General features: G+C 52.3%; 1 protein-coding gene across 1 annotated transcript; it reads left to right on the top strand.

Moving 5' to 3' along the window:
* The first annotated feature begins 5155 nt into the window (after nt 1–5155).
* Nucleotides 5156–23535, top strand: GBX1 (gastrulation brain homeobox 1). The gene is made up of 2 exons (XM_059172265.1): nt 5156–5684; nt 22723–23535. Exons 1-2 carry the CDS (start codon nt 5156–5158, stop codon nt 23274–23276), a joined length of 1083 nt encoding a protein of 360 aa, XP_059028248.1. The 3' UTR covers nt 23277–23535.
* Nucleotides 23536–26294: the final 2759 nt, after the last annotated feature.

The following is a 26294-nucleotide window of genomic DNA, read 5'->3' as shown; positions in this document are numbered from 1 at the left end:
GTTTGGGACCCCCTTTGGAGACTGGAGGTGACATGCTGATGGGCTGGCCGTGGGGGCTGAAGGAGAGTAATCCCGGATGACTGTGTTTCGGCGGAACAACTGGGTGGGCGGTGGCGCTGATTCCGAAGGCGGAGAAGATGAGCCAGGGACAGGCGGTGGAGGAGTGAGACGGCCAGTCTGGGACACAGGAAGTCGGAGCTGCCTGTTACACATCTGAAAGAGGCTATGTCACAGGGTCATTTAGATCTAGGAATCTGGAATTCGGAGACAAGGGCAGGTCTGGCGGTATAAATGGGATCGTTGGCATCAGAAAGATGCTGAGAGCTCTGTTCTAAGAGAATCCTGACTCCAGGGGATGACTTTCCTGAGAGAGTTATGTATGCACTCTGACGGGAATTTTACTTAATCCAAGCCGCATCACTCATTTTGCACCTCCTGGATCTACAGCTGTGAATGAGACCGGTTCTGGCCCTCAGTGAATTTCCCATCCAGTCCGAAAAACAAGTGTGTGAATCACTAGTTCAACTACAAGGGGCAGTGAAGTGAATGCAAGACTTGTGGGAGCAGAGGCTGAGGGCATGTAGGGGGCAGGGACCTGGGAAGACTTCCCAGGAGGCGGTTGCCTCTCCCAAAGTGTTAAGAAGGGAGAAGGATTTCTGACCGTATCTGAGAGTACTGGATCCTTTGAAGGATGCCTTATTATTTTTTTTTTTCTTAAGAAGATTTTATTTATTCACTTGACAGAGCAAGCACACGCAGAGCGAGCAGCAGAGGGAGAGGGAGAAGCAGGCTCTCCACCAAGCAGGGATCCAGGGCTGGATCCCAGGACCTGGAGATCATGACCTGAGCTGAAGGCAGACACTTAACCAACTGAGCCACCCAGGCGCCCCTGAAGGATGCCTTTTTAAGGAGGATAGCAGTCAGGGAAGAAAGACCATGCAGAGTGGTCAGTGTGAGGGTCTGCTGCCCAACTTCACTCGTTCTGCCATTAGCAGACAGTGGTAGGCAGGTCCTTTCTGGGGTTAGACATCCACAGACACTCTTGCAAGCCGGGGAGCTTCCTCCCCAGCCTCCTGGCTGCGGGTCCCGCGGGCCCAGAACCTCTCCCCGGTAATTGCTTTCCGTAATGTGTTTGCTCCAAACCAATTTCACGCCTCCGTGAGGACTCCGCCCTGCACTGGAGGCGCGGACCTCCCCACCACCAACCTACCCACGTGTAACGCGTGCGCAGACACAAATGGCACGCATTTTAGACAACAGATTCACGGGGTTCAAGTAACTGGGCGCGAAGAATATACATGAACCTACACGCACGCATACTAGACTTTAAGATTCTTGGGTACAATTCCCCCCGCCCAACCAGCGCGCTCCCAGTTTGATATCCAGCAGGGGCGCCCAGGGCGCGCGCCCTAGGAGGGCTCACCTGGTCGGGCTCCTGTGCCCTCGCACGTCTCCCGGACTAACGCCAGGGGGCGCTGCAGCACTCCGCTCTCCGCTCACGCCGACGCAGTTGCGCGCTGCCGCCACCAGAGGGTATCCGCGAGCAGGGCCCGACGCCCATCGCCAGTGGACTCTCTCCCGCCAATAAGTGAGGCGGAGGTACAGATACTTCGGCTTTGACTTTAGAATACTTCGTTCCTCGTATCCTAGGGGCTGCCTTCCAAACCAAGAAGGGGAGGCCAGATGGGGAGGTCCGATACAGGGACAAGCAGAAGAGAGTAGGTTCAACTCCTCTTACAAGCCTTGACCCAGCGGGTGAAATCCTTGAGTATGTGGACAGTCCGAGAAGCAGAGGGCTGTTGTGGACAGCGAGAAGAGAGCTTGCCCGCCGCGGGCCTGGGGGTGGGGGGGCTCGGTAAGAGCAGCACAGCCTTCTCCTGGGAAAGAGAGGAGCCGGCTGTGTTCAGAGTTGATGGTGACAGCGTCTCCCCTGGTCCTGATGGGGAAGGGAAGGAGAGCCGCTGGTCCAGGGACTTCCCTTCGTCCATTTAGTACAGGAGGGAAAGGGATGTCCAAACACATTTCTTCATGTTCGCTTGATCCTTGCCCTGGCTCCTGGGCTAGGCAGAGTAGATCCTAATCACTTGTTCTCATAGATGGAGCTGAGTCCGAGGGGCCAAGGTTACCTGGCTCTGTGAGGCTCCGAACAGGGACTTAACTCCAAGTCTTGTTACTCCAGCCCGTGCTTTTTTCCGTTGACCATTTGGCCTCGGTTCCACAGCCTGCAAAAGGTCAGGGAAGGGGAATGGGCTGCTTCGGCTGCCCCTATGTATGTGGCTTTTATCCTGGTTAGCTAGTGAATGTAAAAGACTATGCAGAAGTCACACTTCATGACCTAGCATGGCAGGGGACAGGTTGAGGACATAAACGGGTTACAAAATACAGTGTCTCACAGACATGCGGCACACCAGGGCAATACAAAGTCCCTGGGGTTTCACTTGTCTCCTTTCAGAGTTGGTGGCCTGCTGGGATTTGTTGGCACAGGCTTTAAGGCTGAACCCTCTGCCAGCTTGAGCAGAGGATTTCACTTTACTAAGTCTGGTTCTGGGCAATAAGCTCTTGGCTTGAGCTGGGTGACATACATCTTCAAGACCAGAGGGTCTTTAACCTTGAGTCCTTGACAGTGCATGATCCATTCAGTCTACCAGAGAGTGACAGTCTTATTAAAGTGGCCTTTTATTGGGGGGCACTACTGGTGGGAGGGAGATGTTTAATATATATACCCTTTTGAGCTTTTGGAATTTTGTACTATGTAGTTTTATCACCTATACCAAAAACAAACAAACAAACAAAATGAATGCAGTTCCTTTAAAAAAAAAAAAAAGTCTCTTCCTTCATGCTTTATTTGATTGGTGTTGTTACTGCTCATATTGCTTTAATTTCAGGGATTGTAACCCAAAGCTCCTTCCGTAATTTATCAAGTCAATAAAGCTCCTATTGTGTATCGCACACCATAAAGCCGTCCAACCAAGTACTGACCTGTCATTTTTGAAGTACAGTACACTTTTGAAGACTGGTCTTCCCTCTTGGGACCACGAAGTGCTTGGTTAATTTAACAAGGGGTTCTGAAGAAGATCTTGAGGATGTACAAAGATCATCCTAGAACCCTAGTAGTGAGGCAGGGTTCCCGGACCCGAGGTGAGGCCCGTCTACGTTGTCCGTGGCAGACGTTCTCCCAGCAGACTTGTCTCTACGAGGTTTCATGAGTTTAACGTACAGCCCAGGACAGATCAAGACTTCATGGAAACCACCCATTTCTCCTTTGACCTGTCTGGTGCATTGTCCAGCATAACCAAAGACACGTCTTCTCTAGGATCCCACTGTTTTCTGCCCCACCCCGCTGACCGTGTCTTTCCAGAGGCTGTTTTGTAATCGTCAGTCTGACTTTAGTGGTGGTCACTAGGCCATCACAACACTCCTGATTTGGACAAATGTCTCTGAGATCCAGAGTTTGCTCCTGCCCGCTCGGCCTTGGCTCAGAAAAACCAAGACCCTTAGGCACAGGTTTCCCTTCTCACCTGAGACAAGTAACTCTCGCTGCATGTTCCTGAACTGGCCCAGCTTTGCTCTTACTTTTAACTAGCTTGGCTCTCGCGGGCCCCACCTGAATCAGTTTCCCAGCGGCCAGGTGACCTCCCTTGTAGCTAGCTAGGTGCACTCTGGGTCCTGAAACGCGGGGCGCGCTCCTGTTGACTTGCCTGTCGTTAGTCTTTTTTTGCCCGTTGACCTGGGCCTCCTATCAAGCAAGAGTGCCGGAGACTTTTGCCTCTAGACTGACAACTATACCGCTGGGAACAGGGGTGGGGGTGGTAAAAGACGCTGTGTTTCTGTGTTAGAGAATGGGGGAGGTGAGCAGAGTCATCTGCAATTAGCGAATAATTAGCGGCGCTGACCCTTGGGGCTCATCAGCGCTCCTGGGGCCAGCCCCCAGCAATCAGCTAGGGCAGGTCGAGAGTGTCAGGCCCAGGAATGAATAGGGCTCATCAGCGGTGCTGGAGCCTGGGAGCCAATCAGGGAAATTAATAGCAGAAGAGGGAGAGAAAGGGAGGGAGACAGAGATAGACAGACAGACAAGAGATACGGATATAGGTGAGAAATGAGAAAAAATAGAGTGAGACAACGGGGATAGGGCAAGAGAAGTAGGAATAATCAGATGGGAACAGGGATAGGACGGGAGGGCGGGAGGAAAGGGGAGAGCGGAGGGAGGAACCGCACGTAAGGGATGGGGGAAAGGTGAGCGCGATGGTGAGTACTTGGCGTAGTGTGTGTCCTCCAGGAAATGGCCCACAGAGGCTGCCGCGAGGAGCTGACTTAGTCCGCGCTTGGGAGGAGGGACCGAGGAGGAAGGGGAAGAGCCAGTATCAGAAGAGAGACCCGAGGAGAGGGGAATGGGGTCGGGAAGAAACTCCCAAGGGGAAAGGGGCCCCCCTGCAAGAGCTCTGAGCTGCGGCGCCCCCTGCCGTTCCCGCCTCGCCGCCCGAGGGGGCGCGGAGGTCCTGTCCCGCCCGCGTGGCTGGGGCTTGCTCTCCGGGCGGCGGGGGACTGGCCCAGGGGCCGGCGGAGGACGGCGGCCCGGGGGCCGGGGGCGTCGTGGTCCCGCCCCGCCCGGTGCGCCCTGCTTGCCCCGCGTCCCGCGCCACGTCCACGCCCGGGCAGGGTGGGCTGAGCAGGGGGCGGGTTGGGGGGAGGGAGGGGCACCGGCCCAGCAGCTGCCGCCGCCTTCTCGTCGGCCGCAAACTTTCACAAAGCGGCGTGTCCGGCCTCATCAATCTCCATTAATAATAGTTGGTTGGGCCGCGGGGGGCGGGCGGGGGTCCCGGGCCGGCCGGCCGGGCCGCTGGGAACGGGCTCTGCGGAGGGAGCGGAGCCGGGCGCGGCAGCGGCGGGCGGAGGGAGGAAGTGAAGCGTAATTTGAGGAAGATGGATGAGTCCGGAGGGCGACACCCCCAGCCCGCCCGCTCGCCCGCCCCCTCCCTCCTTATGAGAGAGAGGGAGCGCGGCGCCGGAGCCACACTGCGCCGAGCCCGCGCCCCGCCGCCACCTCGGCCGGGAGCCTGGGAGCGAGCCCTGCGTGTCCGCGCGGGGCGCCCGAGCCGCGGGGCGCACGGCGGCGCCCAGAGGGGAGCGCCCCGGGGCGGCCGCAGCTCCGGGCACGATGCAGAGAGCTGGAGGCGGGGGTGCCCCCGGGGGCAGCGGCGGGGGCAGTGCTGGGGGCCCGGGCACTGCCTTCTCCATCGACTCCCTGATCGGGCCGCCGCCGCCTCGCTCCGGCCACTTGCTGTACACGGGCTATCCCATGTTCATGCCCTACCGGCCGCTGGTGCTGCCGCAGGCGCTGGCCCCTGCCCCGCTGCCGGCCGGCCTCCCGCCTCTCGCCCCACTAGCCTCCTTTGCCGGCCGCCTTACCAACACCTTCTGCGCGGGACTGGGCCAGGCCGTGCCCTCGATGGTGGCGCTGACCACCGCTCTGCCCAGCTTCGCGGAGCCGCCCGACGCCTTCTACGGGCCCCAGGAGCTCGCCGCTGCCGCCGCCGCCACTGCCGCCCGAAACAACCCCGAGCCGGGCGGCCGACGCCCGGAGGGTGGGCTGGAAGCCGACGAGCTGCTGCCCGCCCTGGAGAAAGTGGCAGAGCCCCCACCGCCCCCACCTCCGCACTTCTCAGAGACTTTCCCAAGTCTGCCGGGTAAGTGCTGGGCCGACCAGGGCGCCGGGCGGGAGGCTCGTTCACTTGGAAATCCCAGGCAGCAGCTTGCTCAGAATCTCAGCACCTGCCTGGAGCCCTGGCATCCCAGACCCCCAGATGGGGGGTTCTGTTGAACCACCTCCAGTTCTGTTCCAAAGGCAGCAGCTCTGGATCCCAGAAGCGGCTGCCCTGCTGGGTCATCCAGAGTGCCTGAAGCCTCACCAGTACTCCCTTCCAAATCAGTACCTTTCCTCCCTGCATTCTAGTCTTCAAGACTTGGCTCCCACTTCTCTTTTTAAGGATCCCTTCATTTTTCTCCTCTGGGGAGAAGAGAGAAGCTGCAAGTGTGGGATTCCTGGACACACTAGCAAGACCCTACGGTGACGGGGCACCCAGGCAGCTGGCAGTTCAGTAAGGGGATGGCAGTTCTGGCTTCGGAGAAGACTGGGCTGACCCCAAATAGGCTCTGTGAGTGCAGGGGCAAAGGGAGGGTCTTAAAGCTGTGGTGACCAGTTGGTGACCAGCTGGTGACCTGTCTTTGCCTTAGTAGTAGTAGAGGTCATTTCTGAATTGTCGTATTTAGAAATCAGTCTTGAAGAACTGAGTAGGGGACCTAAGGGGACATTAGCGAGCAGGGGGCCTAGCACCTGCCGTCCTAGGACCGATTGGGAGGTCAAGATGGAAGTTAAGGGCGGGGCTGGCTTGGGCGTGGCACAGACACCTGGAGTGGAGAATCTGGCTGAGATTCTGGGACTGGGGAGATTCTGCCAAGAGATAATGCAGGAATCCTGGCTTCTCCATGGGAAGATGCCCTCTCAATAGAGGCAGAGGCATGCCCTCCCCGTTTAGAATCAAGCTACCCGGAGTCCTCCTGACCTTCCTCATCCATCCTCAACCTCTCGCTGCCGGAAAAGCTTCCCCCTATCCGGGGGCAGATACAGGTGTGGTGAGATCCAGAGCGTACACAATGTAGTAGGCTCTGTTTAGGAAAAAGGGGCTGCATACAAGCATGGGGCTCCTGAAGCTTAAACTTATCTAGCACCAGGATGAATCCACATCTGCTTAACCATTCCTTATATCAGGTTAGCAGGTACAAGTGACCCCAGGAGGCCTGGGGGTTGACTCTAGCAGAGGCAAGAAGGAGATCTGAGAGTCCTTTTGTGCTTTGTTGAGAGAAGACAGCTCCTGGTGACAGGTTCCTGGGCCCTTCCGTGAAATTGTCCGAAGGTCTGACGGCTCAGGTCTGACGGCTCTTCCCGACCCCAGGTGCTGCTACAGAGCCTGTCTTCCCTCCTTTTCCCCTTTAGCCTTGGGCGTTTTGGCTTTGAGGATTCAGCTGTTGTTTTGTACCTGGTTAGGCCAGGGGGATCCAGTGACTGAAGTCTGAGCAGCACCCCCTAAGGGGGATCAAAAGGAAATTAGCAGCAACTGGAAGGTGGGAGGAAATGTCCACAAGATAAAAGGGCCCGGAGGAGCGAGCGGAGGGAGGGGAAAGCAGCTGGCAGGACGATCCCAAGAAGAACGGCTCAGTAGGATTTTCGGAATAATAGTCCTAAGGCAGAAAAGAGCAAGCGGACCGGGATGGCGTTGGAGGCAACAGGAGCTGGAGGAACAAGCAGACACCTGAGGAAGAGATAACGCTGGTCCGGGAGCAGGAAGGCAGACAGCCAAGGGAAGGGGGACCTGGGGAGGAGATGCTGACGCCATGGGAGGACTTGTCCTCCTCTTGCGGGCTGCCCTCTCTTGTTTATTTTGACCCATTTGTCAAATGAAGGCTCTTTTCCTGAAGCAAATAGAATATTGGCTGTAAAACCGGGCAGAGAGAGAGAGAGAGAGAGAGAGATGTAAGCAGAGGGAAGGAACAGAAGAGAAACGTTGAGGAAGGAAGAATGGAGGGAAGGAAGGACCAGCAAATGCACTCTGTCCCCTGATTGTCCGGAGAGCGGATATGAGCGAGGAGACGTCTATCTGTTGGGAGAGAGAAGTCTAAGGGATTTCTAGCCTGGGCTTGGTGAAGAGGGAACAGCACGTCTGTACCAGAAATGTGTGTGTGAAAGAATTCTGTTTTGAGAGGCTTGGGAGGGAGCTAACTCCATGTCCGGGTCGGAAACAGGGAAGTGTCCACACCAGGAGTAATTTTTAAAAAATGTTTCTCCCCACGGGGAGTGATAGTGAACTGGAATTTGTATACCGAGAATGATGGAGAGATCATAATCTAAGGGGAAGTCATCAGAAGACACCTGTTCTTGGAGGAAAGACTAGAATGACGGGAGCGAGATCTTCCCGGGGAAGAATGCTGAGAGCTGGTGGTGGTGAAGGTAATCACCATATCGGAAGGAGATACACATCAAGGGTTTATAGCGGGGCGTGTGGGCCACGGCAGGCAGGAGACATTTCCGAAGAAGCCCTCGAAGAGGACAGTGACTGGGCGATCTCTCTGTGACCCCCACACGTCTTCTCATTCTCAGGACAGACTCTCCTGACGCCGCCTCATCGCGCCGCTCGCGTCCCCCTGCCCAGTCATCATTTATTTCCCCCCAGGAAGTAGTTCAGAAAAGAGGAGGAAAGTCCAGAAATGTTAGACATAAATTCAGTTTTGGGGAGTGATGACCCATGGCCTGTGCTGAAAATGGTGGGAAAATGAATACTCTATTTTGGGAATTGTATTAAAGTATTTATTGTGAAATGAGAGTTTTCGCTTGAATAATGAGATTGAAACCTCAACATTAGAAGAGTTTGCAGAGAGAATGCTGTCTCTGAAACGACAGAGGAGGAATTGCTGTTCTAGTGTGAATGGCTGACATGGGTCTGTAATTATTAATTGACATATGTTTAGTGTTTTACAGTGACTAGCCCTGTTTAATGAAATTATAGTGAGGATAGGCCAATCTGGAGAATGATGAATGAAGCTCTTTTGTTGGGAATTACTATTTAAAAAAATTTTTTTGCTTCGAGTTGAGAGAGACACCACCTTACTACAACTGCCAATGAAGAAAATAACTTTATTATGATTCAGTTGTGGGGGCAGAAGCTCTATTAACAGGCAAAAAGAAATACCATGTATGGAAATAATGGGTAGAAAAGACATTGAGAATGGTAGATTGAAAATAATTCTAGGTTTAGAATGTGGGGACAGGATGATTGGGGACGGTGTCTTAGTAGAAGTGGTTAAAGAGGAGAGAACTTTGAATTCATAGAAAAGATTTAAAAGTGTGAATCAACAGAAGAGCCCAGAGTAGTGCTGAATAACAAGCTGTTTATGTAATTAAAACATTAAGAGCCATCTTAAAAAGGTAGAAATAAACAGGTGAAATTAATTTTAATAATACATTTTATTTAGCCCAATCTATCCAATACTATTTTAGCGTGACTCAATATAAAAAAATTTGAGGAGATATTTTATACCCTCCCTCCATGTTATCTTGGAAATCCCTCTGTATTTTCTACCTTTAGCGCATCTCAGCTCAGATTAGCCACGTTTCATGTGGTCAGTTGCCTCACGGGGGCAGATGTGACGTGTATTCACCGACGTAAGAGATCTAGAGAGTCGTGAGGACAGAGTCCTGTGAAAGTGATAGGGAAAAGGAGCTTTGAATTATGTGGTAACAAATACTTCACTGTATTAGGAATAAGGGAGAAGAGACAGCAGTAAACGCTACATGACAGAAGGAAAAGAGAATTCTGCCTTGAAAGAGTTGGGCGGTGATGCTTCCGTTGCATGTGGAGCTGCGTGTGAGCTCCGCTGAGAGGCATCAAAGCTGACTTGCAGATGTGCACTTGCTTCTCTGAGCAGCGCTGCGTGCAGGTGATCCTGTGCTGGGGGAACGACAGAGGTCTGTCCATCTGGAGAAATGCAGGAGGAAACTTGAAACTGGGGGGCTTAGAGCAATGACTCAGGGAGAAAGGAGTTGGATAGCTTGAACAACTTTTTTTCTTTTTTTAAGATTTTATTTATTTATTTGACAGATCACAAGTAGGCAGAGAGGCAGGCAGACAGAGAGAGAGAGAGAGGAGGAAGCAGGCTCCCTGCCGAGCAGAGAACCTGATGCGGAGCTCGATTCCAGGACCCTGAGATCATGACTTGAGCAAAGGCAGAGAGGCTTAACCCACTGAGCCACCCAGGCATCCCAGGAGTTGGATTGCTTGAAAAAGACTTAAGAAGTGAAGAATGGGGGCGCCTGGGTGGCTCAGGGGGTTAAAGCCTCTGCCTTCGGCTCAGGTCATGATCCCACGGTCCTGGGATCAAGCCCCACATCGGGCTCTCTGCTCGGCAGGGAGCCTGCTTCCTCCTCTCTCTCTCTCTCTGTCTGCCTGCCTCTCTGCCTACTTGTGATCTCTGTGAAATAAATAAATAAATAATATATTAATTTATTTGTGAAATCTGTGAAATAAATCTGTGAAATAAATAAAATATTTTTTAAAGTGAAGAATGGTAGATAATCCATATATAATTGTTAGATGGATGATAAAAATACAGTGAGATTGACATGACAGATAATGCTGTGTTGAGCATATCGTGAAGAAAACATCTGGAAAGAAAACATTGAGTTGATCTAGGAAAGAGAATATGATCGAACAAAATCAGGAGATGGCAGTGTAGTGAACATTATTTTAAAAACTAAAAAACATGGGCACCTGGGTGGCTCAGTGGGTTAAACTGCTGCCTTCGGCTCAGGTCATGATCCCAGGGTCCTGGGATCGAGTCCCGCATCGGGCTCTCTGCTCAGCAGGGAGCCTGCTTCCCTCTCTCTCTCTCTGCCTGCCTCTCCGTCTACTTGTGATCTCTGTCTGTCAAATAAATAAATAAAATCTTTAAAAAAAAAAACTAAAAAACATTAGCTAATTTTTAAAAATTATTTTATCTTAGCAAGTGAGCAGGGGTGGGGCAGAGGGCAAGGGAGAGAATCTCAAGCAGACTCCCCGCTGAGCACAGAGCTTGACAGGGGGCCCAGTCCCAGGACCCTGAGATCATGATCTGAGCTGAAACCAAGAGTCAGACACTTAACTGAGTCACACAGGCATCCCCAAACTGGCTAATTTCTGAGCAGTGATTGGCAATAATGATGGAAATCCTGCAAGGAGACTAGGGAAACTTCCTAGGAGCACGAAATTTGAGGGCTGATTGCTGTAAGCAAAGCACCTGATTATAGCAGGAGAACATTTTAGATGCCCCATCAATTAATTTTTTTAAAGATTTTATTCATTTATTTATTTGACAGATCACAAGTAGGCAGAGAGGCAGGCAGAGAGAGAGGGGGAAGCAGGTTCCCCGCTGAGCAGAGAGCCCGATGAGGGGCTTGATCCCAGGACCCTGGGATCATGACCTGAGCTGAATGCAGAGGCTTTAACCCACTGAGCCACCCAGGTGCCCCATCAATTAATTTTTGATTAGGTGCCCATTATGACTGTCCAGATGTATTTACTGATGAGAGAAAAAATGGGAAATAATAATGTGACATGAAATCAGAGACTTCTGTTGTTAGAGACAGGAGGGAAATTTTTCTTGGAAGTGATGGATGGAGACCCATGATACCCTAGAAATGCTGAGGAAGGCACACAGTGAGAGTGTTGGTTCCATTGGCATTTCTAGAAAGGCACATGTGGCATTAACTTAATGATAAGATTGAAAGAACTTTTATCAAGGAGGTGTGACACATGCGCTCAGGTGTTAGCTCTGTCCCTTAGCTGCACAACCGTGGCCAATTGCTTCCTTCAATTCAGGGAACGTTTATTGTGTCTGTGATGGACTTACTATACTCCAGACACCGTGGGAGATTCGAAGTCATACAGCATCTCTAGGCTTTAGTCTCCTCATCTGTAACATAGAGGTTGATTGAGATTATTTTTAATGTTTCTTTCCATTCCATAAAATAAAAATTTCCTTTTCTAGCTTCAATATTTAAAGTAGGGTTCTAACACGGATTTCATGGTCTTATAAATGGATCTATTCATTATGGGGTAGGGAAAAAGTATGTCTTTATTTTTACTAACTTCTAACTAAAATTTGCATTTTCTTTAGTTACGAGTGTAGAGCAGAAACCACAGTAGTTTCAGCAACAGAAATTATAGGTCTCAGTGGCTTAGTCATTAAGCATCTGCCTTCTGCTCAGGTCATGATCCCAGGGTCCTGGGATCGAGCCCCGCGTTGGGCTCCCTGCTCGATGGGAAGCCTGCTTCTCCCTCTCCCACTCCCCCTGCTCTCTTCCCTCTCACTGTGTCTCACTCTGTCAAATAAACAAAATCTTTAAAAAAAAAAAAAGAAATTACAGATATTTGTGTCACCAGCAGAATTTACAGGTATTTTCTTATAAATGTATAGTCTTTGGAGGCATCTTGTTTAATGAATTAATAAAGAAACATATATGATTATAACACAAATTCATTTTTAAGTATCTGAAAACTGCATTTTTCTATAGTTGGCTTCTGATGTGATCCTATGTGTTTTATGTTATATACCTAAAAGCATTATTCTAAGAGGGGGTCCATAGGTTGTATCAGACTGCCAAGGAGTTCAGGGCACAAATAGGGTTACGAAGCCCTGGTTGAGAGACCGAGATCCCAGAACGACAAGATGAACATTTTATCTGGAGGATCGGAATACTGAGGTGCCTTATACCACAGTGAAGGTGAGAGTTGGGAGGCTTGAGTAGAAAAGGGGGATCCCTGCGGTGGCGTATGGAAATGTGGGGGTGTGTGTAGATGATTAGGACAATTCCTATGCTCAGAGCGATGGGCATAGATGGTCTGTGCTGGGAGTAATGGGAGCAAGGCAGTAATTGGAATAATGAGGGGGAAATGCTTTTTTTTTTTTTAAGATTTTATTTATTTATTTGATAGATCACACGTAGGCAGAGAGGCAGGCAGGCGGTGGGGGAAGCAGACTCCCCGCTGAGCAGATAGCCCGATGCGGGGCTCGATCCCAAGACCCTGGGATCATGGCCTGAGGCGAAGGCAGAGGCTTAACCCACTGAGCCACTCAGGTGCCCCAAAGGGGGAAATACTTTAATTGAAAGGAGGAGCATGGTATGGCGAACCAAGTGCTTTGCCGTGAGACGAATGTAATGACAGGAAGCTACAGGCAGAAATTTTGCCTCGAAAGTAACCGGGAAAGGAGGATCTTTGCCTTGACGTGGGAATTCGGGAATAGAAATGACAGCATAATGGAGCTGATGTACAACAAGAGGGAAACTGAAACAGGAACGATGACAGGGAAAGAGTTTTTATCTAGAGGGAACAAAAAAAAAATATGCCCCACGCTGGGGTAGGAGAGAGGAAGCCCTGGTTCCAAACCAATGGAAAGGACAGAGCCCTCGAGGCAGGTGATGGCGCCCACGGCCGCACTGCCCATGACGGCGAGCAAAGAGGTCTGTCTTGGGAGTGATAGAGAAGAGGTTGGGGCTTTTCACTGGAAATATGGGAGAAAGTTGGCAGCTTAGAGTCATGTGGAAGAAGTACTGAGGTGCTAATTGGGAGAAGGAAGTCGGGGAGAAGAGCTGCTTGAATCTGGTGTGATAGAGCAGCGGTTCCCGCACGTTGAGTTAAGTCGTAGGAGGAGGAGACAAGGCAGTTACGCACGTCCTTGGGAAGCAGCATCTCCATTCCCTTCCCAGCATGGAAGGGAAACGAATGACCTTTGAGTGATGAACTAGAAATCTGTGTTAAAAGCAAGGGGGCTGCAGAGCCTCACAGAGACTGGGGTGTGAACATCGAGGAAGGAGACAGGGAGACAGATCCCTCCGAGCGGGGGGTAATGGGAGACGGATTTCTTGCCTGAACTGTGGAGGCAGTGGTATCACAGAGCAAGTCTGCGTTGGGAGCAATGGGAGGAAGACAAAGTCATCCTGAGAGCGAAGGCAGGAAGCGTTTTGTGCTGGAACGGGTGGCCACTTTCTGCACGAGATGCGCAGCTCCTGGGAGCTCAGGACTCAGGGACCCTGGCCACACGTGTCTCTGTCGCTTCACTTCCTCATCAGTACAATTAGGGCTTTGACTCAGATGACCTCCAAGGTCACTTCCGGCTCTATAATTCTGTTTTATCTTTAAGGATACCTTTATTAATGCATTGTTTCCTTAAAAAAAAAAAAAAGGCACCGTGAGCAAAGGGGTTGGGAAAAGTTCTCTCCTTGCCAGTGCTGAGTTGTGGTAGCCCAAGAGGAGTTCAGGCTGGGATGTGGGTATCTTGAGGTGGAATCAGGGCTGGGCTTTAGGATGGAAAAGGCTTTGTCATTTTGGATTGGGGAAGGGTGACTGGAGCTGTGGCTGTGTACGTTTGTCCTATTAAATAAGAAAGAGAAACATTTCACGAAGGTGAGCGATCTTATTGAGGCCAAAAAGATTGGGGATCTCTTGTGTCCGACTTTACCTGGTGAGGAAGGAGGGGAGTGCGGAAAAGAGAAGTTGTGGAATCAGTTCCCGGACTTCTCTATTATCTCTTCATCTGGTACGATATTTGTGATGGGCGACGTGAGAATTCAGTGTTTGCGAAAGAGATGGGGGAGGCACAGGCGACCAAGCATGGGCTTTGGGTACAGACCTTGATGTGACCCTCTTTTTTTTTGTGAGAGAAAACTCAACAGCCCAATATTAACCTCTGTGGTCACAGCTCCCTCACCAGCAGAACAGCGCAACAACAGGGACCTCACGACGTTAAGGGTTCAACGAGAAGATATTTGCCAGCATCCTGAAGCACTCGGTGTGCAAGGAATTATGGTGTCGCTCTGGTACTGGAAATGGATGGGGAGCGTAGCTGGGTATTAAGTTGGGGAAGACTTCTTTCTTTCTTTTTTTTTTTAAGATTTTATTTATTCATTTGACAGACAGAGATCACAAGTAGGCAGAGCAGTAGGCAGAGAGAGAGGGAGAAGCAGGCTCCCCGCTGAGCAGAGAGCCTGATGCGGGGCTCGACCTGGGGGCTCAGGACCCCGAGATCATGACTTGAGCTGAAGGCAGAGGCTTAACCCACTGAGCCACCCAGGCGCCCCTGGGGAAGACTTCTTTACCAAGAACTGGCTAGGAAACGTGACACTCTCTATTGATAAGGAGAAATGCAGCTGGAAGTAATGACAGAAACCGCACTGTGTTCTGAGAGCTGTTTCTGCAGGGAATGCCAGGAGAGAACCAATGTCTGCATCTCAGAAGGGTAGATTCCATCCTTCCTTTGGCTCTTTCTCCCTCCTTTGGTTTATCTGTCTCCAATTTGGGACATTCTCTGTGGATCCCAAGACCACCCAAAGCCCTATTTTGCCCACTGGGGCCTTCTTCTTCTTTTCTTTACATTGTATATATTAAAACAAAACAAAACAAAAAACAAGCCACCTCTCCTTTCTTCACCTCAGTTCCTATTCTGTCATATAACTGATCTCAGGTTGATGTTAGGAGCAAAGCTACTGGATTAAAATAATTCATACTCAGATGGATTAAGGAAATTTTTAAAAAGATTTATTTATTAGAAAGAGAGTGGGAGGTGGGGCAGAGGGAGAGGGAGAAGGAGAGAAGCAGACTCCCCACTGAGCGTGGCCCCTGACGCAGGGCTGGAGCTTCCGACCCCGAGATCACAACCTCAGCCAAAATCGAGAGTCAGATGCTTCACCGACTGAGCCACCCAAGCGCCCCAGGGAGATTTTTTTAAAAGTCCAAGTGAATTTCAAACTGGTGGAAGGTTAGGTGGTGTTATTAGGAATAATTTCAGGTAACATGGGAGCATTACTTGGGATGGGAGAGCTGTGCGAGTGAGGAGGAGAGACTTACTTTCCCTGGGGTCACGTGAGCGTTGTCACTTCCAGTTACGGCATTGCACGGAGAACTCTTTGGTTTGAGAGTGACAGTAGCTCAACTCCAATTTAAGCTGAAATGGTCAATGATTGATTCACAGGACTCTAAGTACAGGGGTTGAGGGGATCCAGAAATGCAAACGGTATTATTAGATCTTTCTTCCCTTTCAGCCCGGCCCCTCTCTTGCTTTGCCTCATTCCCTCCTTAAGAGAAGTAAGGAGGCACAAGCATCAGCAGATCTAATTTTTTATAACCCCAGGTTGAGACCCCAGTGGATTCTGGCTTATACAAAATTCTGGAGTAACTGATTGACTAGCTTGAGTCCAGTCTCCAGGGAGATGGGCGAGATAGGATGTTCGGATTGGTCAGATGCAGGTCACGTGCCTACGCTGTCACAGAGGTGGGGAGATGTGATTGACGGTCCCACTGTACTAGGTAGCTGATGAGAAGCAGTGCCCAGAGGAAGGGGGTGTTATTAGGGAACAAAGGGATGAAGGGACCCCGAGGAGACAAAAACAGACCCCAAGCAGATGTCCACCTCCCCCGGAAAGAAAGGCAGGGATGTATCTTAACTCCTTTTCAGTCTCACGGAGAAAAACCTTCTCCCCCGCTAGAGAGGTAGCTCTAGGAGTAATGGAAGAGACAGCGAGAGGGAGCTCTGTAATGAGGAAGGGGTGGAGACAGGAGTGTGGTAGGAAAGTGTCTGTTCCTCGGCCGGTTCCTGGATAGGAAGAGCTGCGCTTGAGGGAGGGGGGATGCATTCGTAAACTAGAAGCTAGGAAAAAGATGGATATTAAACCAAAACTGTTTCCGTAGCTTGGCAATAGTGTTTTTATTTTTTAAAATTTATTGGTTTATTTGGCAGAGAGCACAAGTAGGAGAAGTGGCGGGCAGAGGGGGAAACAGGCCCCCCACTGAGCAGGGAGCCCGATGTGGGACTCGACTCCAGGACCCTGGGGTCACGACCCGAGCCGAAGGCAGACGCTCAACTGACTGAGCCACCCAGGCGACCCAAGCAATAGTATATTTAAACGAGAAAATATATTTCTAAATAAAAGGAATGCTGACTGATAGGGTTACATCATACAAAGCAGTAATGGAAGGAAAAAACAGATCTGGTAGGAATTTTGTCTCTTGGAATGACAGGACAAATAGCCTGTTCGAGGACAAAGGTGGAATTTGGTGAGTGGGGCCGCTCCTATGTCAACCGTGAGAGCCGCCTCTGAGCGTAAGGGGAGACATTAGTGATCAGGCTAAGGCTCTGGAGGGTAAGTGAGAGGGAGGAGGTCTGAACCCCAACTGGATTTGGTGGCACGGGTATTTATCTGATGAGGCGTCTGGGCATTTACTTGGAATGGGAGGGGAAGGGGTAGCAGGAGCATTGTTGGAGATTTCAGGGACCAAGTCTCCAGACATTAATCTGTCTGTAGCCGTGTGACTTAGGAGAATCATCTCATCTTTTGGAAACTCAGTTTTTCACCTGAAATAAGTTTATCAACCTTCTATTAGTGCTACCAATAGGTCTACTCTGTTTCAATGAGTTGCTTCAAGGTAAATAATATGTGTGAAAATGTTGTGGAATGTCGAAGATAACGAGGGTGCCCTTGTTACTGACAACGGTAGGGCTGCTCCGTCACGAGGGGAGTTCTGAGCAGTGGGGAAAGTGCCCTGAACCTGTCTTCCAGGTCGGAGGGGTTCTGGATTGCCATGGTGTAGAGAAAAATCTTCATGTCAGTTTGGAGTAAGGAATGTGGAAGGGTCATCAGAAGAGTGGAGAGAGAGAAAGTGAAAGTGAATGTTCCTTTTTTTTTTTTTAAAGATTTTATTTATTCGACAGAGATCACAGGTAGGCAGAAAGGCGGTGGCGGGGACGGGGGGGACAGGCTCCCCGCTGAGCAGAGAGCCCGATGCGGGGCTCAATCCCAGGACCCGGAGATCATGACCTGAGCCAAAGGCAGAGGCTTGACCCACTGAGCCACCCAGGTGCGCTGAAAATGAATGTCCCTTACTGCATCTGAAGTTCTAGGGAGGAGGAGTAGCATGAAATTAGCAGGAACGAGTGAAACACAAATTGGAAGTGAACTAATTGTTGTAAATGATGGGAGAAAGTACTGTCTCCAGAAAGAACAGAGAAATAATTCTGTCCTGGGCATCGTGATGAAGATTTAGAAATGAGAGTGGTGGTAATGGTGGTAAACATGCCTTTTTTTTGAGGGATGACTTAGGTTTCTTTCTACCTTTTGACCTCCCCCAAATTGTTCCTGGATTTAAGAAGCTGAGTAGTTGGCCCAGGACGATCAAGGGGAGATTTATGGTCCTGACAGTATTTCGGGGAGGGTGAGGGGGAAGTCACATTGGAAGTAGAGGGAAGAGAAGTCAAAACCGAGTGTAATGGGGGGGGGGGCTTCTCTTCCATGGATAGTCAAGGCTGTTGATTTTATAGAAGCTAAAACAGGAGAGGATGAGTGAGGGGCAGCACAGGGGTTCTGTGGGTTCTCAAAGCTGGGAGTCTAAAGTGGTTTTCTGCACCACAACCCGAGCCCACTGTTCTTGGTGACCATAGCTGTGGAAATGGTGCGAATCTGCTGCTATTTATTACTTTTCTGGAGAATACCTACCGTGGGTTCTGTGATTTCTTCCCCAGCCCGACCAGATCCATTCGCAAGACGGGCTTTTCTAGCTCTCTGGTGCTGCTTCCCGTCCTCTTGGAAACAAGGCCCCATGCCTTGTGTATGCCTGGAGCCCAAGTACCACTCTCTGGACATGGGAAGGTGCCCCAGGCAGGACCTGACAACCGTGGGGCAGACCTGGTGGTTTCTGGTTCTCGGGGTCATAGCGTCCCCTGGGAGAAGTGACAAGAACACTAGATGTTTCCTGGTAAGAGTCTGCCCCACGCTGTAGATACCACACTTCTCTGAGACTCCAGACACCTAAGGAACAAACTGAAAACTCAACATTTTCTTGTATTACCAATAACCTCATCTTCACACACAGAGAACAGAACCTTCCTATCTGTTTGGCCTACCTATATACATAGTCAAATTGTTTCCAATTTAAAAATGTTCCTTTTGCTAAAAATTATTCTCATCAGAATCATTTCCCATGTAGAATTTTCAATGAAGTCTCATTTTGTGGATCAAGGGTTTTTTTTTCCTCCTCATATCAACCAATTTTAGCATCTGCAATTAGTAATTTGCTTTTATGGACATTATATCTACCAAGTCCAATCATTCTAAATCAAATTTTGTAATTAGAAATTTTATCAGAAAGATTTGCTTCCATCAGTATTTAGTCAACACAGTGTTCTGTGTGCAATTTTGGTTTTATTTTGTTTGATTATATTTACTATTAATATTCATTACAATTCAGATAAAAGAAAGTAGCTTGCATTTATTTTGTAGCTAGTCCATAAGAAAATAGTCAGCCATTTCAGGATCGCTCTGTTGTTACGGATTGGGCTACTGCAGGGCCCGTCTGATTCCGCTGAGTATGTGTCCTCTTCGGGTGTCGATTGTGGCTTAAAGTGCTCTATCTTGGTGGAAGGAAGGTAGGGGGTGTGATTTTTCTTGTTTTGTTTTTAAGCTTTTCCCTCTCTTTTTCGCCGATTCCCACCCCCCCACCCCATTTTCTGGCCCTTCTCTAAACTTTCCGGCCCCTTCAGTTTCTCTGACTCATCATCTCAGTCTCCTACCACTTGTCTCCTGCCCCAGTCCTCTTCCTGCCTGCTTTGGCCCTTTCTTTCCCACATCTCCGTGTCCCTCACTGCCCGAGACCCTCTCCTTGGAGGGCGGAGCTGTATTTCTCCCTCCTGGTTGGTTTCCCCGTATCGCCCCACCCCCACCTCCTTCTAAGAGTTACTTATCCGAGCCCTCCGGGTCACGATCATAAAGGCTCAGAGAGAAACTCTTGCCCCTGCCGTTCTGCCTCCCACCAGGATCAAGTAACCAGGAGAGGTTGCGGACCTGTGTCCCTGTTATGGCTTTGAAAGCAGCACTGACGGAGGTCTGCTTCTGTGGGCTTGATTTGATGGAATCTGTCTGAAGACAGAGGGATGGATGGCACGATCCCGGGAGGTCCCTGCCAGATCCAGGAGCCTGGGAGCCTCATCTCAGTCATCGTCGGCGAGATTTATTGGACACCCCCTGGGTGCTTGGAGCTGTGCGAAATGGTTTCATCCTTCAAGCTCTGAAATCTAGTTTCTGCCTTTTTAGCAGCTGTTTAGAATATGTAATACTGGACTGAGTTTTTACAAGATTTTCTTCTTCTTTTTTGTTATGTACTGGGTTTTAAAAATCGAAAGAGGAGTTAGTAGTGATGTGAAGGATTTCCCTTTCTTTCTTTTAGCATAAGATCCTATAGATCCCCACTGCATGTGGGCTTCTGCCCAGTTAACGTGAGATCTGAGGTCATACTGGAAAGTGGGTAGAGTGATACTCATGGAGACAATGTCTTCTGGGCGCTGGAGGGCGGGGGCTGTGGGACTATTTTAGGAGAGGCTCTGGGGTAGGAAGGACAGGGGTGCGGACAGAAGACGAAGAGAAGAGGAGGAAAGGAGAGAGAGAGTGCTTGGGAGTCGTTTTTTATTTAGTCAACAAGTCAGCAGTATATCGAGTGCCTACTCTGGGCAGATGATTTTCTAGATGAAGACACAGCAGTGAAAAAATATATTAGAACTCCCTACCTTCAGGAAGCTCATATTCTAATAGGAAGAGACAGCCAACTAAATACATGAATAATGCGGGTGACGTGTACTATCGTAACAAAGCAGAAAAGGCAGATAGAAGTACTGGGGGTTTCCATTCTAAGAGGATGATCGGGGAACATCTAGGTGAAGTACGGACCTGAGGGAGACCAGGAATGAGCGAATGCAGAAATCTACGCGGAGAGTGTAGTATTCTCAACAGAAGAGTCATCTGGGGAAAGAGCAGGGGAGAGGAGAGCAGGGGCAGGGGAGGGGCGGGAAGGGGAGGCCAAGAGCAGGGAAACCAGTCTGGAGAACAGGTAGATGAACCCGGCGGGACGTGAAGGAGACGGGGACTGTTGGCTGCAGGGGACCCCGGGAGTGGGGACGGGCTCCGGGAGTGGGGCGGGTGGGGAGAGAGGAACCAGGAGGCTGGAACTCCCACTAACCAAGCTGGGAAGGTCGTCAGGAGTTCCGCCTGGGACATGGCAGGCCTGAGTTCTGTGAAAATGGAAGAAAGGGTGGGGAGGAGTCGCCGGTGAGGGAGAGAACCAAGGCTGTGACTCCTGCAGAAAACAACACGCGTTTGGCTAGAATGAGGTCTGGGAGGAAGCGCGGGACGGACGGCAAGAAGCAACCTCTGTAGACAGACCAAGGGACGGACGGACAGATGTCACGCGGGTGCTTGAGGGAGCGGAGAGCACTCACGGAGGCAGGGCAGGGGTGGGTAGCCTGCATGAGCCTAAACCAGGGCGCGCCACAGGGGTTTTGAAATTAAAGGAAGCCCGACAGGAAGAAAAGGCAGGGGCTGGGGCTGAAAATACCCTTGAGGTGTGAAGGACGCTGAGTGAGGGAGACGGGCATCGGGACAGGGGCTGAGAAGTCTGGCCTCCCGGGAGGTGTGAACACGGCTCTAGGACCAGGACGAGGTGTGGTTTGCTGGCGTCCGGGAAGGGGCTTTGGGTTGGGGAGGGCTCCCGGGCTGGTCCTGGAGACCCCGAGAGGCTCCTTCTGAAGCACAGGCACTTGGAGAGGGGCTGGAAGGTATTCGGAGCGCACGGCCTACTCCTCTTATAGGGCATCTCACTGTTCCCTGAAGTTCTTTTACTTCGGGTCGTTTCTCGCACCCGCGTCCGTGTGACGCGCGGTGGTTATAGACAGAGGCCCTCCGCCCTGGGGAAACCCCAGCCCCTTCACACCCGAGCTCCGGGGCAGCGAGCTGACTCGTTGGTGTCCCGCTCGCCCGGTTCCTCTTGTTCGCTTCTCTACTGGCCAGTTTCCTTCTGACTTTTCTTCGTGGCTTATTGGCTCTTTGGGCAGAAAACAAGGCAGCTGTACAACTCTGCTGCTGAGAACATTTGCGATCGGTCACTTGCCGTTCTGACAAAACTGTCCGCGGATGAGATTAAAACTGATGAGTGAATTAAGTATTAGAGTTACATATAGATGTGAAACATCGGCTATGGCTGTGATTGTAACCTGTCACCGACCCAGTGAGTCAGATTTCTTCGGCTGTCCCCTCCGTCCCCCTCCGTCCCCTCCGTCCCCCTCCGTCCCCCTCCGTCCCCCCTCGTTGCGCTTCTCGTGCTTCGTCGTCTGCCGCTTTCCCTCCAGTTTGTTCCGCTGACACCAAGCTCAGCGGCCTCCGGTTCGGAACTTGAGCAGAAAGCAGCTGTGTGCTGCTCCTGCATCCTGGCTGGGAGACAGAAGTCATTTGACGGTTGAGGAGGGGACACTGGAAGGGGCCTAGGAGAGCTGAGGCCCGGGGAGAAGCTCTGTGCACGGCGCGGGTGGCCTGCCGCTGGGAGGGCGCTGCGTTCGGCGCCGGCTGGGTTGGTCCAGGAGAACCGGAGGTAGGGTAAGGACACCACCCAGGTCCCTTGGTAACATTTCTTGGGCCCAGATTTGCCGTGGCGGGGCTGGTGAGAATGGGGAGTCAGAGGACCCTTAAGTTTCCATCTGGAAATGAGGTTCTGCGATTCTGGATCTAGGGAAGAGGGGAAGTGGGAAGCCAGAAGCCAGAGCAGAGCTCAAGCCCGGGGCAGGTGAGGGTCCCCCGGAGAGTAACAGGCCGGCAGTGTGATCTCCCCGTCTACACCACGTTAGCACTGCGTCCTGCCTAGAGCAGCAGGAAGGCTGGAGAGCCAGGCCCACACCGCTTGGCGCTGGGACCCATGCTGTCTGGGTCTGGAGGGTGGCAAGTGAGTGAAAAGCCCGTGGCCCGGGGTTTGGAGAAAGCTGGGAAGGCCAGTGGGTCGGGAAAATGAGGCGGGGCCGGGGCCGGAAGCCGAAGCCGGGAGTGGCGTCCCTTTGATGTGCACTGGCCGCCCCTCCCCGCACTTGCTACAGTGAAATCTGTGCTGGTTAATACCTTTCTTTCCATTTCTTTGTCTTCCCTGACCTCTTCCCCACCCCGCATCCCGGATGTGCTGTCTTCGTCTCCCTCCTCCCCACCTCACCCCTTCCTTGTCTCTCCTCCTGCTGCCGTCCTGTCCGCGCCTGGCCATGGCCCCACGTGCCTCCTCCAACCTGCCTGCCTTTTCCTCGCCTGCTCCTTGCCCATCCGTTGGTTTTCGCTCCCCGCAGCAGAGGGGAAGGTGTACAGCTCCGATGAGGAGAAGCCGGAGGCCCGAGCAGGAGACCCAGCAGGCAGTGAGCAGGAGGAAGAGGGCTCGGGCGGTGACAGCGAAGACGACGGTTTTCTGGACAGTTCTGCAGGGGGCCCCGCGGCTCTCCTGGGACCGAAACCGAAGCTAAAGGGAAGCCTGGGGACTGGAGCGGAGGAGGGGGCACCGGTGGCCCCAGGAGTCACAGCTCCAGGGGGCAAAAGCCGCCGGCGCCGCACAGCCTTCACCAGCGAGCAGCTTTTGGAGCTGGAGAAGGAGTTTCATTGCAAGAAGTACCTGAGCCTGACGGAGCGGTCCCAGATCGCGCACGCGCTCAAGCTCAGCGAGGTGCAGGTCAAGATCTGGTTTCAGAACCGGCGCGCCAAGTGGAAGCGCATCAAAGCCGGCAACGTGAGCAGCCGCTCCGGGGAGCCCGTGAGGAACCCCAAGATTGTCGTCCCCATTCCCGTGCACGTCAACAGGTTTGCCGTGCGGAGCCAGCACCAACAAATGGAACAGGGGGCTCGGCCCTGAAGGGCTCCCAAGGATTTCGGAAGCAAAGCATCTGTTCCCGGCCCGCTCGGAGACTGGGTTAGGTTCTGTGCTCCCAGCGGGCTCCCGCTGTGATCCGGCCCTGAGAGGGGGGCTCGGGCGGCCACTAAATCCAGTGTTAGCTGTGCTCTCCTGGCAACCGGCCCTGGGCCCTGAGCCTGTTCCAGAGCCCCTCAGGCTGGGGGCTTCAGGGTTCAAGGGGCTTGGGTGCTCAATGCTGAGGAGCTGTGGCGATGGAGGAGGGCTCCTGGGGAGGGGGTGGGTTCTAATATGCCAGGGCCTGGAAGGTTCCCAGGAATGACTTCTCACAGGGGTGGGGAGAATTCAGGATGAAGCCTAGCCAAGCTGATCGCAGCTCCTTATTTATTTTCTGTAAAGTTTGTATATGTGGAGCTATCCGCCTCCGTCTGTCTGTCTGAACCTGAGGCTGGGAAAGGACTGTCCCCTCCATCTTCAGCCAGGGTTCAGGTCCACCTGCCTGCCTCGTGCTGGGGCCTGTCTGGTCTGTCGGACAGGGCACACGAAGAAACCAACTGTCCCTAACCTCCTTAGAACCCCTCAGCACAACCGTCTCCCCTGGTCAACTACCTCCACTTCCCGTCTGGGTGCTTCCCGCAGTCCACACCTCTCGACCCATGCTCCCGCCACAGCGCTTCTCTCTCCCCATTAAACAAGGCAAGCTTCTTCATCTCTGCGTTCTTCTCTTGGTGAGAGCTGGCAGACGTCAGGAGAGATTTGCTCCCTTTCGTATCACGAGGGGAAACAAAGTGGTTGACCCTGGGTTGGTGGAGGGATGTCCAGGCTCTAACTCAGTAGAGGTGACCAGTCCTGTCCGTGACTAGGGCAGCTTGGGGGCTCACCCGGATCACCGGTGAGCTCAATCCCCTTCTTCCGCGCAGAGGACTCAGCAGCCGAGTCCATCTCGGCCACCTTTCGGAATTTCCAGATGGGAGGGCCTGGAGTCAGACTCCTTTCCAGTTCTGCTCTTACTGCATTAATCGTGAGGTCTCCTTCTCCCCATCGTGTGGGTCACGCAGCTTGGGATCCCCAATCCTCCTCGGTTATAAAACGAGATGGGTCGAGAGGGCCCACTGCAAGGGGATGAGGCAGGCGCGAATGTGTGACGTTCGGGACAATTGTGTACCGTGGGGGAAGCCGCAGAGATAGGGCCTGGGAGCTTCGGGGCTGGGATTCTAAAAGCAAACAAAGGACCGCCTCAGCGGACAAAGTCAGCGTGAGGTCAGGAGCCTTCAGGGGCACTTGGGTATACTGCGAGGGGAAATAAGACCAACTAAAGTCATTTGCCATTTCCCCCACCTTCGCAGAAGGGCTCCTCTCCTGGGCCAGCCGTGCAGCGGGGCTGCAGACCCGGGGGAAAGAGCAGTGATACGGGAACCAGCCGCAGCTGGGAGCATGGTAAGCAGGGCTTCCCGGGGAGAAACGCAGCCTGCGCGGAGTCGGGAGGAGAGCCAGGGCAGAGAACAGAGCCACTGAGAGGAGAAACCGGCAATTCTCCGGGCAGGGCGAGGAGACTCAAGAGGTCAAGGTCAGGGAGGGAAACACAAGCTGGGTCAGGTACCTGGCCAGCCTCCTCACCGTCCCTGGAAAACGGCGGCTGCTCCCGCTTCCAGGAGTGGCCCGCCAGCCACTGCTTACTCAAGCATCTGCTGCCCGCCTCGGAGGAGCAGACAGGCCTTCCCTGGCCGTCTCTTCCTCCTGCCTGGTTTGGGCGACCCAATAGAACGCGGCCTGGGGCTGTGACTGCTTACTCACCACCGCGCCGCAGCTCCCTAGCTGGGACGCACAGATCCAGGGCAGGTCCTCTCTATTGGGCTAAATTTCAGCAAGCCTTGACCGTTAGGCTAAAATACACCGTCCAGGCCAGCCCCATTCCTGACCTAGATTAAGGTGGTCTCTGCCCAGATAAGGAACCTACAGGGTTCGATTCTTTTTAGGAGCGAAGCCAGGCAGTGGTTGGTGAGCCCAGGAGCTGCTGTCACTTTGGCAGTTGGGAATTCACGTCTAGGTCTAGGGTCTAGGGGCAGAGCAGATGCTCTCTGGCTCTTTGCCCCAGGGCAGGTGGGGGCCAGGGGGACACCAAGATCCTGGTGACCATTTTCCTCTGGATTTACCTATGAGGCCTCCTAAACTATACCAGGCAGTATTCAGCCACTCAAGTGGCTGGTTTTCCTTAGGTAAAATAAAGGAAGTGATTATTGCTAATAATTTCTGAGCCCAGGAGCTCATTCGTATACATACCCAAGGCCCTGTTTAATTCTGCTCTTCTCTTTGCTTAAGGCTCTTACTGGCCTTGCAGAGGGGCTGTGAATCAAGAAAACACAGTCTGGTTTCCTCTCTGTGTAGCATTTGCCTGGTTATCTCCCTGCAGGCAGGCAGGTGCCCCCGGAGTGCGCCAGCCCTGCCACACCCAGCTCAGTTAAGTTCCAGCAGAAAACAAGGACCACCAGCAAAGTGGTTATAGGACTGGAAGGTTAGAGAGCGGGGACCTTAACCTGGCAAGTTCTCATCCTTCAAGAAAGGTATAAAGGTGTTTCCCTCAGGTCCTTCTAGGATCAGGACTAGTCAGGGCTAGATCAGGGAAAACCGGGAGCTCAGGGTTCTGCCCGCAGCTTGGCAAGATGTTGCTGGGAATCCAAGTGGCTATTCTGCCATCAGTGACCTACCTCCTCCCCTTTCCTCCAAAGCAAAGCCTAGGCGTGGGTCCCTAGAGAAGGGCTGGCCTGATAACATCTAGCCACTTACCCTTGTGGTATCCTCGGAATTCTGGTCCTGTGGCCTGGATGTCTGTCTGGCTGTAGAGCTAGTTTCCAGACTCAGGAAGGGGGATGATACTTCTGTCCCCTCTCTGGGTGAGCTCTGGCTGGCGCCAGGTGTGGCACAAGGTTACTGGACAGCAGCTGGGGGGGGGGGGCAGTAACGGAGGGCAGGGGCTGGGTGTGGGAGGAGGGGGAGGCGGCGCCGAGCTCCGAACCCCGAACC

The sequence above is a fragment of the Mustela lutreola genome, chromosome 4 (assembly GCF_030435805.1).
Source record: "Mustela lutreola isolate mMusLut2 chromosome 4, mMusLut2.pri, whole genome shotgun sequence".
Lineage (NCBI taxonomy): Eukaryota > Metazoa > Chordata > Mammalia > Carnivora > Mustelidae > Mustela > Mustela lutreola.
The sequence above is the reverse complement of the archived record's forward strand: the minus strand, read 5'-3'. Positions and strand labels throughout refer to the sequence as shown.